Source organism: Clavelina lepadiformis, chromosome 9 (assembly GCF_947623445.1).
Source record: "Clavelina lepadiformis chromosome 9, kaClaLepa1.1, whole genome shotgun sequence".
Classification (NCBI taxonomy): Eukaryota; Metazoa; Chordata; class Ascidiacea; order Aplousobranchia; family Clavelinidae; genus Clavelina; species Clavelina lepadiformis.
Window position 1 is genome coordinate 1,639,937 of NC_135248.1, and position 17,545 is coordinate 1,657,481.

Here is a 17,545-nt window from a genome sequence, read left to right on the forward strand (position 1 = left end):
TGTTGTTGGTCGGTATTTTCAGCTGTGTCATTTAGTAAGGATTTGTGATACGAAAAACCTACAATGCCAACAGTTATAGTGCCACAAATATTGGCTCATAAACGGTCTATGATTTTGGAACCAACCCAACGTTGTTCCCATTCAACGTCATATTCCACCCTGCGTTGCAATAAATGTTTTTCGCCTCTTCTATACTTTATGACGTAATTGTTTGCCAAGTTGAAGTCGAATTTATAGTCGGTGTCTGTAACGTGACGTTTGTCGACACATTACACTCTGTCGCAATATTACCATTGTTGCTTGCATTGCACAAATATGGATTTGACAGTAAAAGATTTTTCCACAGAACGGTCGGAATAACTGAAACTGAAAATAAATGGAATCGATGAAAAATCAATAAAATCGACAACTAATAATGTAATCAATAAAATGAATGAGTGTGGGTAACGTATAATTGGTTTCACTGATCTTTGTATAAAGTTACATTTGCAGCATGTTTGTTCAATATTAAGTGAGGTTTTGTGGATTTGAAGCCATTCTTTTCATCAACTTCTGTTTTGGTATACCCGGTTTATCCATACCCTGTACAAGAAAGGAAGTTTTATGATGAAACGGATACGTCGAATTTTTTGTTGATGGCTTCTTCGTCAATTGCCAATTTGTATTGGACTCCAGGTTGCGTTTTCGAGTCAGTTTATACCAACAATTTGTTGGCATAGTTGCAAATTACATAATTACCTTAAGGTTCGCCGGTTTGTCTGTAAACAGACTGTATTGTAAACAACCCCAGTTTCTTTCAGAGCCTATAGTTGTTAGTCCAACTCGGTTATTGGTTGGCTTGTCGGTTGTCGTTACCCATCTGTAGGCAAATTGTAAACACGTCTCTCCTAAATTCCTGCTTCTTTAAAAGCACTTCCAGGGAAACATCGTTGGTGAAGGTGAAGTTATCAGCTGTGTTGTGCAGGGGCAGATTCAGTGAAAATTAATTTGTTGTTTGTCGGCATTTTCGTTATTACACGGTTTGTTATTCGTCATAAACTTTGACAATGTCTCATGAAGATAACAGTGCCAATGGGTCGTCAACATTATTATGAGCTATGGCCACCACATAGGCTACCCGGTTTCAGCCTGGGATCGTTTCCTGTTCATTTGCTCATGGTCAAACAACGTGGTTGTAAATGCAACTGTAAATTTATTCCTATTTCTTGTCTTATAGTTTTAGTGGCCGTGCTAGTTGTTACCAGCAATTTATCACCATCTTTTGGCTTTTGTCGTTCTTGACCCGTAGCCTACGTTAGCACATGTCATACTAAGAGCTAATGAGGCACTAGTAACAAAAAATGTTTGACGTCAAACTTTACCAAACTACATCAAAAAATATCTTTTTCAGCTTCCTTTAAACTTCGTGTCGTGACGACACATTTGCAGTTGCCTACTCCATCGTGGCGTTTGTTGTCCTGTTATCGTTAATGCTTGCTTTGGTCAAGGTGACTCACATATCATGGGTGTTTTTCCAAAGCTCTTTGGAACGACTAGGGCTATAAAACAAAACACTTCAAGCTTTAAAGCAGTAGAAGCATTCCCAGCATCTGAACATGGTGGACAAAGCACCTTTAAGGGCGCTGGGAACGGGACAGTAATTTAATTCCGTGTTCTACAGTTTTGTCATGAAGCTGAGTTCAGTTAAGTCGTATCATGGCTGTAAGTAAGTAACCACGATTTGAAGCAACTCTTGTCATCAACTTTTGTTTTGGTATACCCGGTTCATCCATACCCTGTACAAGAAAGGAAGTCTAATGATGAAACGGATACTTCGAATTTTCCAAGTTGCGTTTTGGAGTCACAATTTATACCAACAATCGGTATAGTTGTAAATTACATAATTACCTTAAGTTTAGCCGCTTCGTCTGTAAGCACACTGAGTTGTAAGCAACCCCAGTTGCTTTCAGAGTCTATAGTGGTTAATCAATCTCGGTCAATGGTTGTCAAGGGAAACGTCGTTGGTGAAGGTGAAGTTATTAGCTGTTCTGTGCAGGAGCAGATTCAGTGAAAAGACTGTTCCCTGACCTCCAGTCGCTGGTTACCTTGAACTTCGGCTGCTGACGAGGTTTGCCTGGTTTCAAGACCTACATTGGTTGTGGCGTCAGCTAGGCCAGTAATAAGAAATTTACACACGTTGTAACATTGGGTTGCAGGCAGTTTAATTTGTTGTTGGTCGGTATTTTCAGCTGTGTCATTTAGTAAGGATTTGTGATACGAAAAACCTACAATGCCAACAGTTATAGTGCCACAAATATTGGCTCATAAACGGTCTATGATTTTGGAACCAACCCAACGTTGTTCCCATTCAACGTCATATTCCACCCTGCGTTGCAATAAATGTTTTTCGCCTCTTCTATACTTTATGACGTAATTGTTTGCCAAGTTGAAGTCGAATTTATAGTCGGTGTCTGTAACGTGACGTTTGTCGACACATTACACTCTGTCGCAATATTACCATTGTTGCTTGCATTGCACAAATATGGATTTGACAGTAAAAGATTTTTCCACAGAACGGTCGGAATAACTGAAACTGAAAATAAATGGAATCGATGAAAAATCAATAAAATCGACAACTAATAATGTAATCAATAAAATGAATGAGTGTGGGTAACGTATAATTGGTTTCACTGATCTTTGTATAAAGTTACATTTGCAGCATGTTTGTTCAATATTAAGTGAGGTTTTGTGGATTTGAAGCCATTCTTTTCATCAACTTCTGTTTTGGTATACCCGGTTTATCCATACCCTGTACAAGAAAGGAAGTTTTATGATGAAACGGATACGTCGAATTTTTTGTTGATGGCTTCTTCGTCAATTGCCAATTTGTATTGGACTCCAGGTTGCGTTTTCGAGTCAGTTTATACCAACAATTTGTTGGCATAGTTGCAAATTACATAATTACCTTAAGGTTCGCCGGTTTGTCTGTAAACAGACTGTATTGTAAACAACCCCAGTTTCTTTCAGAGCCTATAGTTGTTAGTCCAACTCGGTTATTGGTTGGCTTGTCGGTTGTCGTTACCCATCTGTAGGCAAATTGTAAACACGTCTCTCCTAAATTCCTGCTTCTTTAAAAGCACTTCCAGGGAAACATCGTTGGTGAAGGTGAAGTTATCAGCTGTGTTGTGCAGGGGCAGATTCAGTGAAAATTAATTTGTTGTTTGTCGGCATTTTCGTTATTACACGGTTTGTTATTCGTCATAAACTTTGACAATGTCTCATGAAGATAACAGTGCCAATGGGTCGTCAACATTATTATGAGCTATGGCCACCACATAGGCTACCCGGTTTCAGCCTGGGATCGTTTCCTGTTCATTTGCTCATGGTCAAACAACGTGGTTGTAAATGCAACTGTAAATTTATTCCTATTTCTTGTCTTATAGTTTTAGTGGCCGTGCTAGTTGTTACCAGCAATTTATCACCATCTTTTGGCTTTTGTCGTTCTTGACCCGTAGCCTACGTTAGCACATGTCATACTAAGAGCTAATGAGGCACTAGTAACAAAAAATGTTTGACGTCAAACTTTACCAAACTACATCAAAAAATATCTTTTTCAGCTTCCTTTAAACTTCGTGTCGTGACGACACATTTGCAGTTGCCTACTCCATCGTGGCGTTTGTTGTCCTGTTATCGTTAATGCTTGCTTTGGTCAAGGTGACTCACATATCATGGGTGTTTTTCCAAAGCTCTTTGGAACGACTAGGGCTATAAAACAAAACACTTCAAGCTTTAAAGCAGTAGAAGCATTCCCAGCATCTGAACATGGTGGACAAAGCACCTTTAAGGGCGCTGGGAACGGGACAGTAATTTAATTCCGTGTTCTACAGTTTTGTCATGAAGCTGAGTTCAGTTAAGTCGTATCATGGCTGTAAGTAAGTAACCACGATTTGAAGCAACTCTTGTCATCAACTTTTGTTTTGGTATACCCGGTTCATCCATACCCTGTACAAGAAAGGAAGTCTAATGATGAAACGGATACTTCGAATTTTCCAAGTTGCGTTTTGGAGTCACAATTTATACCAACAATCGGTATAGTTGTAAATTACATAATTACCTTAAGTTTAGCCGCTTCGTCTGTAAGCACACTGAGTTGTAAGCAACCCCAGTTGCTTTCAGAGTCTATAGTGGTTAATCAATCTCGGTCAATGGTTGTCAAGGGAAACGTCGTTGGTGAAGGTGAAGTTATTAGCTGTTCTGTGCAGGAGCAGATTCAGTGAAAAGACTGTTCCCTGACCTCCAGTCGCTGGTTACCTTGAACTTCGGCTGCTGACGAGGTTTGCTTGGTTTCAAGACCTACATTGGTTGTGGCGTCAGCTAGGCCAGTAATAAGAAATTTACACACGTTGTAACATTGGGTTGCAGGCAGTTTAATTTGTTGTTGGTCGGTATTTTCAGCTGTGTCATTTAGTAAGGATTTGTGATACGAAAAACCTACAATGCCAACAGTTATAGTGCCACAAATATTGGCTCATAAACGGTCTATGATTTTGGAACCAACCCAACGTTGTTCCCATTCAACGTCATATTCCACCCTGCGTTGCAATAAATGTTTTTCGCCTCTTCTATACTTTATGACGTAATTGTTTGCCAAGTTGAAGTCGAATTTATAGTCGGTGTCTGTAACGTGACGTTTGTCGACACATTACACTCTGTCGCAATATTACCATTGTTGCTTGCATTGCACAAATATGGATTTGACAGTAAAAGATTTTTCCACAGAACGGTCGGAATAACTGAAACTGAAAATAAATGGAATCGATGAAAAATCAATAAAATCGACAACTAATAATGTAATCAATAAAATGAATGAGTGTGGGTAACGTATAATTGGTTTCACTGATCTTTGTATAAAGTTACATTTGCAGCATGTTTGTTCAATATTAAGTGAGGTTTTGTGGATTTGAAGCCATTCTTTTCATCAACTTCTGTTTTGGTATACCCGGTTTATCCATACCCTGTACAAGAAAGGAAGTTTTATGATGAAACGGATACGTCGAATTTTTTGTTGATGGCTTCTTCGTCAATTGCCAATTTGTATTGGACTCCAGGTTGCGTTTTCGAGTCAGTTTATACCAACAATTTGTTGGCATAGTTGCAAATTACATAATTACCTTAAGGTTCGCCGGTTTGTCTGTAAACAGACTGTATTGTAAACAACCCCAGTTTCTTTCAGAGCCTATAGTTGTTAGTCCAACTCGGTTATTGGTTGGCTTGTCGGTTGTCGTTACCCATCTGTAGGCAAATTGTAAACACGTCTCTCCTAAATTCCTGCTTCTTTAAAAGCACTTCCAGGGAAACATCGTTGGTGAAGGTGAAGTTATCAGCTGTGTTGTGCAGGGGCAGATTCAGTGAAAATTAATTTGTTGTTTGTCGGCATTTTCGTTATTACACGGTTTGTTATTCGTCATAAACTTTGACAATGTCTCATGAAGATAACAGTGCCAATGGGTCGTCAACATTATTATGAGCTATGGCCACCACATAGGCTACCCGGTTTCAGCCTGGGATCGTTTCCTGTTCATTTGCTCATGGTCAAACAACGTGGTTGTAAATGCAACTGTAAATTTATTCCTATTTCTTGTCTTATAGTTTTAGTGGCCGTGCTAGTTGTTACCAGCAATTTATCACCATCTTTTGGCTTTTGTCGTTCTTGACCCGTAGCCTACGTTAGCACATGTCATACTAAGAGCTAATGAGGCACTAGTAACAAAAAATGTTTGACGTCAAACTTTACCAAACTACATCAAAAAATATCTTTTTCAGCTTCCTTTAAACTTCGTGTCGTGACGACACATTTGCAGTTGCCTACTCCATCGTGGCGTTTGTTGTCCTGTTATCGTTAATGCTTGCTTTGGTCAAGGTGACTCACATATCATGGGTGTTTTTCCAAAGCTCTTTGGAACGACTAGGGCTATAAAACAAAACACTTCAAGCTTTAAAGCAGTAGAAGCATTCCCAGCATCTGAACATGGTGGACAAAGCACCTTTAAGGGCGCTGGGAACGGGACAGTAATTTAATTCCGTGTTCTACAGTTTTGTCATGAAGCTGAGTTCAGTTAAGTCGTATCATGGCTGTAAGTAAGTAACCACGATTTGAAGCAACTCTTGTCATCAACTTTTGTTTTGGTATACCCGGTTCATCCATACCCTGTACAAGAAAGGAAGTCTAATGATGAAACGGATACTTCGAATTTTCCAAGTTGCGTTTTGGAGTCACAATTTATACCAACAATCGGTATAGTTGTAAATTACATAATTACCTTAAGTTTAGCCGCTTCGTCTGTAAGCACACTGAGTTGTAAGCAACCCCAGTTGCTTTCAGAGTCTATAGTGGTTAATCAATCTCGGTCAATGGTTGTCAAGGGAAACGTCGTTGGTGAAGGTGAAGTTATTAGCTGTTCTGTGCAGGAGCAGATTCAGTGAAAAGACTGTTCCCTGACCTCCAGTCGCTGGTTACCTTGAACTTCGGCTGCTGACGAGGTTTGCCTGGTTTCAAGACCTACATTGGTTGTGGCGTCAGCTAGGCCAGTAATAAGAAATTTACACACGTTGTAACATTGGGTTGCAGGCAGTTTAATTTGTTGTTGGTCGGTATTTTCAGCTGTGTCATTTAGTAAGGATTTGTGATACGAAAAACCTACAATGCCAACAGTTATAGTGCCACAAATATTGGCTCATAAACGGTCTATGATTTTGGAACCAACCCAACGTTGTTCCCATTCAACGTCATATTCCACCCTGCGTTGCAATAAATGTTTTTCGCCTCTTCTATACTTTATGACGTAATTGTTTGCCAAGTTGAAGTCGAATTTATAGTCGGTGTCTGTAACGTGACGTTTGTCGACACATTACACTCTGTCGCAATATTACCATTGTTGCTTGCATTGCACAAATATGGATTTGACAGTAAAAGATTTTTCCACAGAACGGTCGGAATAACTGAAACTGAAAATAAATGGAATCGATGAAAAATCAATAAAATCGACAACTAATAATGTAATCAATAAAATGAATGAGTGTGGGTAACGTATAATTGGTTTCACTGATCTTTGTATAAAGTTACATTTGCAGCATGTTTGTTCAATATTAAGTGAGGTTTTGTGGATTTGAAGCCATTCTTTTCATCAACTTCTGTTTTGGTATACCCGGTTTATCCATACCCTGTACAAGAAAGGAAGTTTTATGATGAAACGGATACGTCGAATTTTTTGTTGATGGCTTCTTCGTCAATTGCCAATTTGTATTGGACTCCAGGTTGCGTTTTCGAGTCAGTTTATACCAACAATTTGTTGGCATAGTTGCAAATTACATAATTACCTTAAGGTTCGCCGGTTTGTCTGTAAACAGACTGTATTGTAAACAACCCCAGTTTCTTTCAGAGCCTATAGTTGTTAGTCCAACTCGGTTATTGGTTGGCTTGTCGGTTGTCGTTACCCATCTGTAGGCAAATTGTAAACACGTCTCTCCTAAATTCCTGCTTCTTTAAAAGCACTTCCAGGGAAACATCGTTGGTGAAGGTGAAGTTATCAGCTGTGTTGTGCAGGGGCAGATTCAGTGAAAATTAATTTGTTGTTTGTCGGCATTTTCGTTATTACACGGTTTGTTATTCGTCATAAACTTTGACAATGTCTCATGAAGATAACAGTGCCAATGGGTCGTCAACATTATTATGAGCTATGGCCACCACATAGGCTACCCGGTTTCAGCCTGGGATCGTTTCCTGTTCATTTGCTCATGGTCAAACAACGTGGTTGTAAATGCAACTGTAAATTTATTCCTATTTCTTGTCTTATAGTTTTAGTGGCCGTGCTAGTTGTTACCAGCAATTTATCACCATCTTTTGGCTTTTGTCGTTCTTGACCCGTAGCCTACGTTAGCACATGTCATACTAAGAGCTAATGAGGCACTAGTAACAAAAAATGTTTGACGTCAAACTTTACCAAACTACATCAAAAAATATCTTTTTCAGCTTCCTTTAAACTTCGTGTCGTGACGACACATTTGCAGTTGCCTACTCCATCGTGGCGTTTGTTGTCCTGTTATCGTTAATGCTTGCTTTGGTCAAGGTGACTCACATATCATGGGTGTTTTTCCAAAGCTCTTTGGAACGACTAGGGCTATAAAACAAAACACTTCAAGCTTTAAAGCAGTAGAAGCATTCCCAGCATCTGAACATGGTGGACAAAGCACCTTTAAGGGCGCTGGGAACGGGACAGTAATTTAATTCCGTGTTCTACAGTTTTGTCATGAAGCTGAGTTCAGTTAAGTCGTATCATGGCTGTAAGTAAGTAACCACGATTTGAAGCAACTCTTGTCATCAACTTTTGTTTTGGTATACCCGGTTCATCCATACCCTGTACAAGAAAGGAAGTCTAATGATGAAACGGATACTTCGAATTTTCCAAGTTGCGTTTTGGAGTCACAATTTATACCAACAATTTGTTGGCAGGCTTATCAACAATCGGTATAGTTGTAAATTACATAATTACCTTAAGTTTAGCCGCTTCGTCTGTAAGCACACTGAGTTGTAAGCAACCCCAGTTGCTTTCAGAGTCTATAGTGGTTAATCAATCTCGGTCAATGGTTGTCAAGGGAAACGTCGTTGGTGAAGGTGAAGTTATTAGCTGTTCTGTGCAGGAGCAGATTCAGTGAAAAGACTGTTCCCTGACCTCCAGTCGCTGGTTACCTTGAACTTCGGCTGCTGACGAGGTTTGCCTGGTTTCAAGACCTACATTGGTTGTGGCGTCAGCTAGGCCAGTAATAAGAAATTTACACACGTTGTAACATTGGGTTGCAGGCAGTTTAATTTGTTGTTGGTCGGTATTTTCAGCTGTGTCATTTAGTAAGGATTTGTGATACGAAAAACCTACAATGCCAACAGTTATAGTGCCACAAATATTGGCTCATAAACGGTCTATGATTTTGGAACCAACCCAACGTTGTTCCCATTCAACGTCATATTCCACCCTGCGTTGCAATAAATGTTTTTCGCCTCTTCTATACTTTATGACGTAATTGTTTGCCAAGTTGAAGTCGAATTTATAGTCGGTGTCTGTAACGTGACGTTTGTCGACACATTACACTCTGTCGCAATATTACCATTGTTGCTTGCATTGCACAAATATGGATTTGACAGTAAAAGATTTTTCCACAGAACGGTCGGAATAACTGAAACTGAAAATAAATGGAATCGATGAAAAATCAATAAAATCGACAACTAATAATGTAATCAATAAAATGATTGAGTGTGGGTAACGTATAATTGGTTTCACTGATCTTTGTATAAAGTTACATTTGCAGCATGTTTGTTCAATATTAAGTGAGGTTTTGTGGATTTGAAGCCATTCTTTTCATCAACTTCTGTTTTGGTATACCCGGTTTATCCATACCCTGTACAAGAAAGGAAGTTTTATGATGAAACGGATACGTCGAATTTTTTGTTGATGGCTTCTTCGTCAATTGCCAATTTGTATTGGACTCCAGGTTGCGTTTTCGAGTCAGTTTATACCAACAATTTGTTGGCATAGTTGCAAATTACATAATTACCTTAAGGTTCGCCGGTTTGTCTGTAAACAGACTGTATTGTAAACAACCCCAGTTTCTTTCAGAGCCTATAGTTGTTAGTCCAACTCGGTTATTGGTTGGCTTGTCGGTTGTCGTTACCCATCTGTAGGCAAATTGTAAACACGTCTCTCCTAAATTCCTGCTTCTTTAAAAGCACTTCCAGGGAAACATCGTTGGTGAAGGTGAAGTTATCAGCTGTGTTGTGCAGGGGCAGATTCAGTGAAAATTAATTTGTTGTTTGTCGGCATTTTCGTTATTACACGGTTTGTTATTCGTCATAAACTTTGACAATGTCTCATGAAGATAACAGTGCCAATGGGTCGTCAACATTATTATGAGCTATGGCCACCACATAGGCTACCCGGTTTCAGCCTGGGATCGTTTCCTGTTCATTTGCTCATGGTCAAACAACGTGGTTGTAAATGCAACTGTAAATTTATTCCTATTTCTTGTCTTATAGTTTTAGTGGCCGTGCTAGTTGTTACCAGCAATTTATCACCATCTTTTGGCTTTTGTCGTTCTTGACCCGTAGCCTACGTTAGCACATGTCATACTAAGAGCTAATGAGGCACTAGTAACAAAAAATGTTTGACGTCAAACTTTACCAAACTACATCAAAAAATATCTTTTTCAGCTTCCTTTAAACTTCGTGTCGTGACGACACATTTGCAGTTGCCTACTCCATCGTGGCGTTTGTTGTCCTGTTATCGTTAATGCTTGCTTTGGTCAAGGTGACTCACATATCATGGGTGTTTTTCCAAAGCTCTTTGGAACGACTAGGGCTATAAAACAAAACACTTCAAGCTTTAAAGCAGTAGAAGCATTCCCAGCATCTGAACATGGTGGACAAAGCACCTTTAAGGGCGCTGGGAACGGGACAGTAATTTAATTCCGTGTTCTACAGTTTTGTCATGAAGCTGAGTTCAGTTAAGTCGTATCATGGCTGTAAGTAAGTAACCACGATTTGAAGCAACTCTTGTCATCAACTTTTGTTTTGGTATACCCGGTTCATCCATACCCTGTACAAGAAAGGAAGTCTAATGATGAAACGGATACTTCGAATTTTCCAAGTTGCGTTTTGGAGTCACAATTTATACCAACAATCGGTATAGTTGTAAATTACATAATTACCTTAAGTTTAGCCGCTTCGTCTGTAAGCACACTGAGTTGTAAGCAACCCCAGTTGCTTTCAGAGTCTATAGTGGTTAATCAATCTCGGTCAATGGTTGTCAAGGGAAACGTCGTTGGTGAAGGTGAAGTTATTAGCTGTTCTGTGCAGGAGCAGATTCAGTGAAAAGACTGTTCCCTGACCTCCAGTCGCTGGTTACCTTGAACTTCGGCTGCTGACGAGGTTTGCCTGGTTTCAAGACCTACATTGGTTGTGGCGTCAGCTAGGCCAGTAATAAGAAATTTACACACGTTGTAACATTGGGTTGCAGGCAGTTTAATTTGTTGTTGGTCGGTATTTTCAGCTGTGTCATTTAGTAAGGATTTGTGATACGAAAAACCTACAATGCCAACAGTTATAGTGCCACAAATATTGGCTCATAAACGGTCTATGATTTTGGAACCAACCCAACGTTGTTCCCATTCAACGTCATATTCCACCCTGCGTTGCAATAAATGTTTTTCGCCTCTTCTATACTTTATGACGTAATTGTTTGCCAAGTTGAAGTCGAATTTATAGTCGGTGTCTGTAACGTGACGTTTGTCGACACATTACACTCTGTCGCAATATTACCATTGTTGCTTGCATTGCACAAATATGGATTTGACAGTAAAAGATTTTTCCACAGAACGGTCGGAATAACTGAAACTGAAAATAAATGGAATCGATGAAAAATCAATAAAATCGACAACTAATAATGTAATCAATAAAATGAATGAGTGTGGGTAACGTATAATTGGTTTCACTGATCTTTGTATAAAGTTACATTTGCAGCATGTTTGTTCAATATTAAGTGAGGTTTTGTGGATTTGAAGCCATTCTTTTCATCAACTTCTGTTTTGGTATACCCGGTTTATCCATACCCTGTACAAGAAAGGAAGTTTTATGATGAAACGGATACGTCGAATTTTTTGTTGATGGCTTCTTCGTCAATTGCCAATTTGTATTGGACTCCAGGTTGCGTTTTCGAGTCAGTTTATACCAACAATTTGTTGGCATAGTTGCAAATTACATAATTACCTTAAGGTTCGCCGGTTTGTCTGTAAACAGACTGTATTGTAAACAACCCCAGTTTCTTTCAGAGCCTATAGTTGTTAGTCCAACTCGGTTATTGGTTGGCTTGTCGGTTGTCGTTACAAATTGTAAACACGTCTCTCCTAAATTCCTGCTTCTTTAAAAGCACTTCCAGGGAAACATCGTTGGTGAAGGTGAAGTTATCAGCTGTGTTGTGCAGGGGCAGATTCAGTGAAAATTAATTTGTTGTTTGTCGGCATTTTCGTTATTACACGGTTTGTTATTCGTCATAAACTTTGACAATGTCTCATGAAGATAACAGTGCCAATGGGTCGTCAACATTATTATGAGCTATGGCCACCACATAGGCTACCCGGTTTCAGCCTGGGATCGTTTCCTGTTCATTTGCTCATGGTCAAACAACGTGGTTGTAAATGCAACTGTAAATTTATTCCTATTTCTTGTCTTATAGTTTTAGTGGCCGTGCTAGTTGTTACCAGCAATTTATCACCATCTTTTGGCTTTTGTCGTTCTTGACCCGTAGCCTACGTTAGCACATGTCATACTAAGAGCTAATGAGGCACTAGTAACAAAAAATGTTTGACGTCAAACTTTTACCAAACTACATCAAAAAATATCTTTTTCAGCTTCCTTTAAACTTCGTGTCGTGACGACACATTTGCAGTTGCCTACTCCATCGTGGCGTTTGTTGTCCTGTTATCGTTAATGCTTGCTTTGGTCAAGGTGACTCACATATCATGGGGGTTTTTCCAAAGCTCTTTGGAACGACTAGGGCTATAAAACAAAACACTTCAAGCTTTAAAGCAGTAGAAGCATTCCCAGCATCTGAACATGGTGGACAAAGCACCTTTAAGGAAGCTGGGAACAGGACAGTAATTTAATTCCGTGTTCTACAGTTTGGCCATGAGGCTGAGTTCAGTTAAGTCGTATCATGGCTGTAAGTAAGTTACCACGATTTGAAGCAATTCTTTTCATCAACTTTTGTTTTGGTATACCCGGTTCATCCCTACCCTGTACAAGAAAGGAAGTCTAATGATGAAACGGATACTTCGAATTTTTTCGTTGTTGGCTTCTTTGTCTATTGTTAATTTGACTCCAGGTTGCGTTTTCGAGTCACAATTTATACCAACAATTTGCATAGTTGTAAATTACATAATTACCTTAAGGTTAGCCGCTTCGTCTGTAAGCACACTGAGTTGTAAGCAACCCCAGTTGCTTTCAGAGCCTATAGTGGTTAATCAATCTCGGTCAATGGTTGTCAAGGGAAACGTTGTAGGTGAAGGTGAAGTTATTAGCTGTTCTGTGCCAGGGCAAATTCAGTGAAAAGACTGTTCCCTGACGGCACATGCACAACAACAACAACAACATGGTTTCCAGCAAAGGAAATAAGAAAGCCGTCAACTGAGAGGGAATATCTAGCAAGTTTTTCTTTCTCCACGAGGTTCTCAACTGTCATCGGTTTTTGCTGAAAGAAGTTCTCGTCTCACCACCTTCCATCTGCAAAGCAACCTAGCAAGGAAGGGGAAACCTAGTTACGTTTGAAAGCAAACCACTAGGGGTCGTCCCCGCTGTGACGAAACAACAACGTCGATTTTCCCACCTCCGGATCAATGATGAACTCCACCTTTCGTGGAAAGAAGCTTGTCCAACTCCAACCCCAGCGTCCCCCGAGGGATTGTTGCTAGATTGCATTTTGCTACTTCACAAAGCTTCACTGGTATATTCCAACTTTATAATCTTTACTGATTATGTCGTTAATTACACAGGATTAGTTTGAATTCGGCATTCTCATAATGAAAAGGGGGACATGTTGACGGCACTAGTTATCCATCAACTATTGTTCAGTTGGATAATAATTGTGTTGGGAGCCGAGAATGATTTATAGTAAATATAACGTTATGCACTAAAAAAGCGGTAAACAACAGATACGTAATTGCAACATCACAACATGGAAGACAATGAAAACAGCGTTTTCCAGCCCAAAGAAAAGCTTTAGCCTACTTATCTTAGCAACGTTATGTGGCCTCAAATAAAATTTCGGACAACCTGTAAAATATCCATAAGAAAAATTGTCATATTAATTTATGAAGTGGAAGAATGCAGAACTAAACACGATTTTGTCCTACTGAACTAGCTTACACCACCTGAAGCGCCCTCTTATATCTGGAATTGTAACAGGTACCACACACGAGAGAATTCTGCAGAACATTTCATAAACGCAAAAATGCTCAAAACGTTTGAGGTGTGAGTTGGCCACATCTGTTTGGTTGTAATTACCCAGCGGCAGGCCAGAACCACATCCGTTACACATTTAACTAACTATGCTAGGAGAGTAAGATTGAATAAAGCGCCTAAACACCTATTTTGTCCACAATACAAAGGATTTCGCATAACATCAATATCACCGGCGGATTAACTTTGTCCTATGTCTTCTTCATTTGACAAGGTGTTGGATTTCTAGCTGAAGTAGGCCTAATCATGTCACAGAGCCAATAACAAATCAAGACAATAGCAAAGCAATCATTTATGGAAATAGAACACAAATCTCGAACGGTTTGTGAAGTTAAGATACAAGTATTTTCATTTAACACCTACACAGTATGTCTTGTAGTTCAAGAAAATTTTAAAATATTCCTTCATTAATAAATCATTCGATTGCACAAAGACATCACTCAAGAAAGAATTCATTGTTTGAAATGACATCTTTTACGGTTTCAAGCACAAACATCTATCGTTCTTTTTACATGTTGTTGTTTGATTTCTTCAAACAGTTGAGCAGATGCTGAAGTATAGAGGTTAATTTGTAAGTGTGAAAAAAAGCACACACTACATTTTTCGCTGTTAAAAATACAATCAAGTTTTCGCCATTTTTAAATAAGTAATTTTGTTCAGTTATTCTAGAATGACAATTTTCAAACAAGCCACACTAAACAGTTGTCATTGATGCAATCAACATCAATCTCATTAATTCCAGCTCATAGCAGTTTACTTTTATATATAAGCTATATCTAACACGCCTTGCATAAAGTAAACAGATTTTCTGTGGTCGGTCAATTCAACCCAAGGACTTGTTAACTCAGATGTAGTCTGGGTCGTCCCGGGTCGAATGAACCTGACACCGAGTTTTGCTCTCACCTCTTAACACCAAGCATTGATGGTTGCTGCCTTTCAGCCATATATAAACTTGACGTACAAAAGATAGGCGCAAGGCATAATTAACATCAGTACTGGGTAAATGCAAGTAACTGGTAAAATTCCGCTGGTAACCAACAGACCTAAGAAATGCATTTTTTAAAAGTTTTGATAAGCAAATGGTGTAACTTCACGAAACACTTACGCAACGTTACCTGTAATAACACCGAAATTGAGTATAGGGTCCGCCAACGCGTAGACGGCAGCATAGTTCGAATTGTGATTTTCTTCAGCGAGTGACGTCAAGTTTGGATAAATGTTAGTGGCAACCGAGACAAACCCGATCGTAAGTGTTATGGTCGACGAGTTTATGGAAAATAACCTGAATAACATAAGTGTCTCAGTATATAATCTGTGCTTAGAAAGCATTACCTGAAAACAGAAAAGAACTTATTGTTATGCAAAACGTTCTTTACAACACATTGAGTTGTGAAAAAACACTGAATCTTTATTCCTAAACAAACCTCAACGAAAGTGGGAACGAAGTTAATCCGACGGTAGCTGTGAACAAGCCCAATATTGTTCCCATCCAACGTCTGAGTGGAAACCTCGGACGACTGCTCATAATTGACAATCTAATTGCCAAGGCAATGCCACAAGAAAAGATAGCCAAAACTGGAACAAAAATACATTATAAAGCGGGGATGTATTCCTAAGAGTATCAAGTGTAAAAAGCTGCATGAATGTAGTCATACCTGTTTGCCACTGGATTAAGTCTACGCCAGATATTGACCATACTGAACATGACTCAGTTAGCGTTCCCAGCACTAAGCCTATTACAACCAGAATTACCCCAGCCCTTGAAAAGTCGTTGTCATTGAGCCAAGGCAATAAGGCCACAGGCTGCTTTGCCTAAAACAGAAAAGTTAAGGAACAAAAGTCAAAGTGTTCAAACCACGAAGGTTATAAATCAGGACAACAGACTAACTTTTTCTTTCCTTTCAATCTTCGGAATATTAAAAATCAGCAGGAATAAACCATGTAAAGCAATCAAGGCAATAACAATGCAAAATTTTACAATTTTATCTTGAAAAGTTCCCACAATCTCCTCACTCCATGGTACGACTTTTAATCAAAATAGGGTATCGTTACATAATAGCTACAGCCTATAATACAAAGCAACTGTTATTATTGAAGCAATGTAAAAAGCGATGGTAAACTGCAATGTCATAATTGTCGTATACGTATACGGTATACTTGATAATTGATTTGATTTCCTTCAAGTAACAAAATTGAATTCACCGTCAATGCTTTTTCGCAATTCTGAACCTACTTGCCACTCGAAGTAATATTGATGACAAAGACAATCTAATCACGTGTCTTCTTTGATTCTTGTCGGTGACAGTACTGACCAGCATGGTCATCCCGCCCACCACGTTACATGAAGCACCGATGCCTTGAATGGCGACCGATACAAATAGGGCAGGGTACGACTTGGCCAGTGCAAAACCTGAAATGTGAACAAGTTTAAATTTTTTGTAAATGTAATAAAACGTTTCTATGACGTTCATGAGTATCCTGGTTGGCAACATAATTTCAATCAAATAGGTCTAAACGTATTAGTCACAAATTACGAAAGAAGGTGACCAAAACTAACATAATTTAGCTTTGAATTCACCAGACTGAACGTGGTTGTTATAAAAATGAAAACTTCTTCATATGACCTCAGATACTTGTACAATATAAACAGTAGTAGAGCAAAACCTACCTATGGCAGATAACGACATAACAACGGTCCCAGCAAACATGGGAACCTTGTATCCGATCCTGTGAACCAATGGACCGACAAACAAATCAGTAACGACTTGGACGGCCATTTTGCAGATAAAAATGGAGGAAATTTTCACACCCTGCGTAGCGATGAACGCTTTCCTCGCGTCTTCTATGCTTTGTAACATATCACCTTCGATCGTTGTAATACCGTTATTGCTTGCATTGTAAAAATATGGATGTGACTCCAAATGACTTTTCCACAGGACAGAAGGAATTATTGAAACTGAAAACAAAATGTAATCAATAAAAAATCAATAAAATCGACAACTTAAAGTAATCGAAAAGACGAATGTGGGTGGTGAACTTATAATTGGGTTCATGTATGATTGTAGTATGAAATAGATTTAATAGAGTTTCGGAAATTGAAACCAATTAGTTTCCAGTATGTTGTTTGGAGTTTAAAAGGGTTTATGGAATGAAGCAAAATGGAATGTAAAGATTCAAACTAAACCAAAAGAAATCCTTTTTAGTTAACTTGCGTTTGATCCGGATTAATTAACTGTGGTAGTATTACATGATTTTATTATTAAAATCCGAAAAAACAAGATTTCGCGGCAGACATTGTTGGAAATATGAATTGGGCGACAACCATCTACAATTCTACATCTTGCCTCATGACATTGGTTATGCGCTGCCTGATCAATTGAAAAATAGGCGGTAATGGCATATATTAGCATCGCAAAGGGGGTGCTGAATGTACAAAGCTCAGGGCGCACTGATGTGCTATGCAGATTACGTCATAGGACAATAACACTAGGCTAACCCCACAATTCA

At 39.0% G+C, this 17,545-nt stretch overlaps 1 protein-coding gene across 1 annotated transcript; it reads right to left on the reverse strand.

Annotated features, from left to right (window-relative positions):
• Positions 1–14,474: 14,474 nt before the first annotated feature.
• Positions 14,475–16,987, reverse strand: LOC143470982 (chromaffin granule amine transporter-like). The gene is made up of 8 exons (XM_076969290.1): positions 16,707–16,987; positions 16,272–16,448; positions 15,927–16,063; positions 15,694–15,850; positions 15,463–15,613; positions 15,154–15,320; positions 14,942–15,081; positions 14,475–14,588 (listed from the first exon to the last, which is right to left on the reverse strand). The coding sequence occupies exons 1-7, from the start codon at positions 16,894–16,896 to the stop codon at positions 14,975–14,977; spliced, it is 1,086 nt and encodes a 361-aa protein (XP_076825405.1). The 5' UTR covers positions 16,897–16,987; the 3' UTR covers positions 14,475–14,588; positions 14,942–14,974.
• Positions 16,988–17,545: the final 558 nt, after the last annotated feature.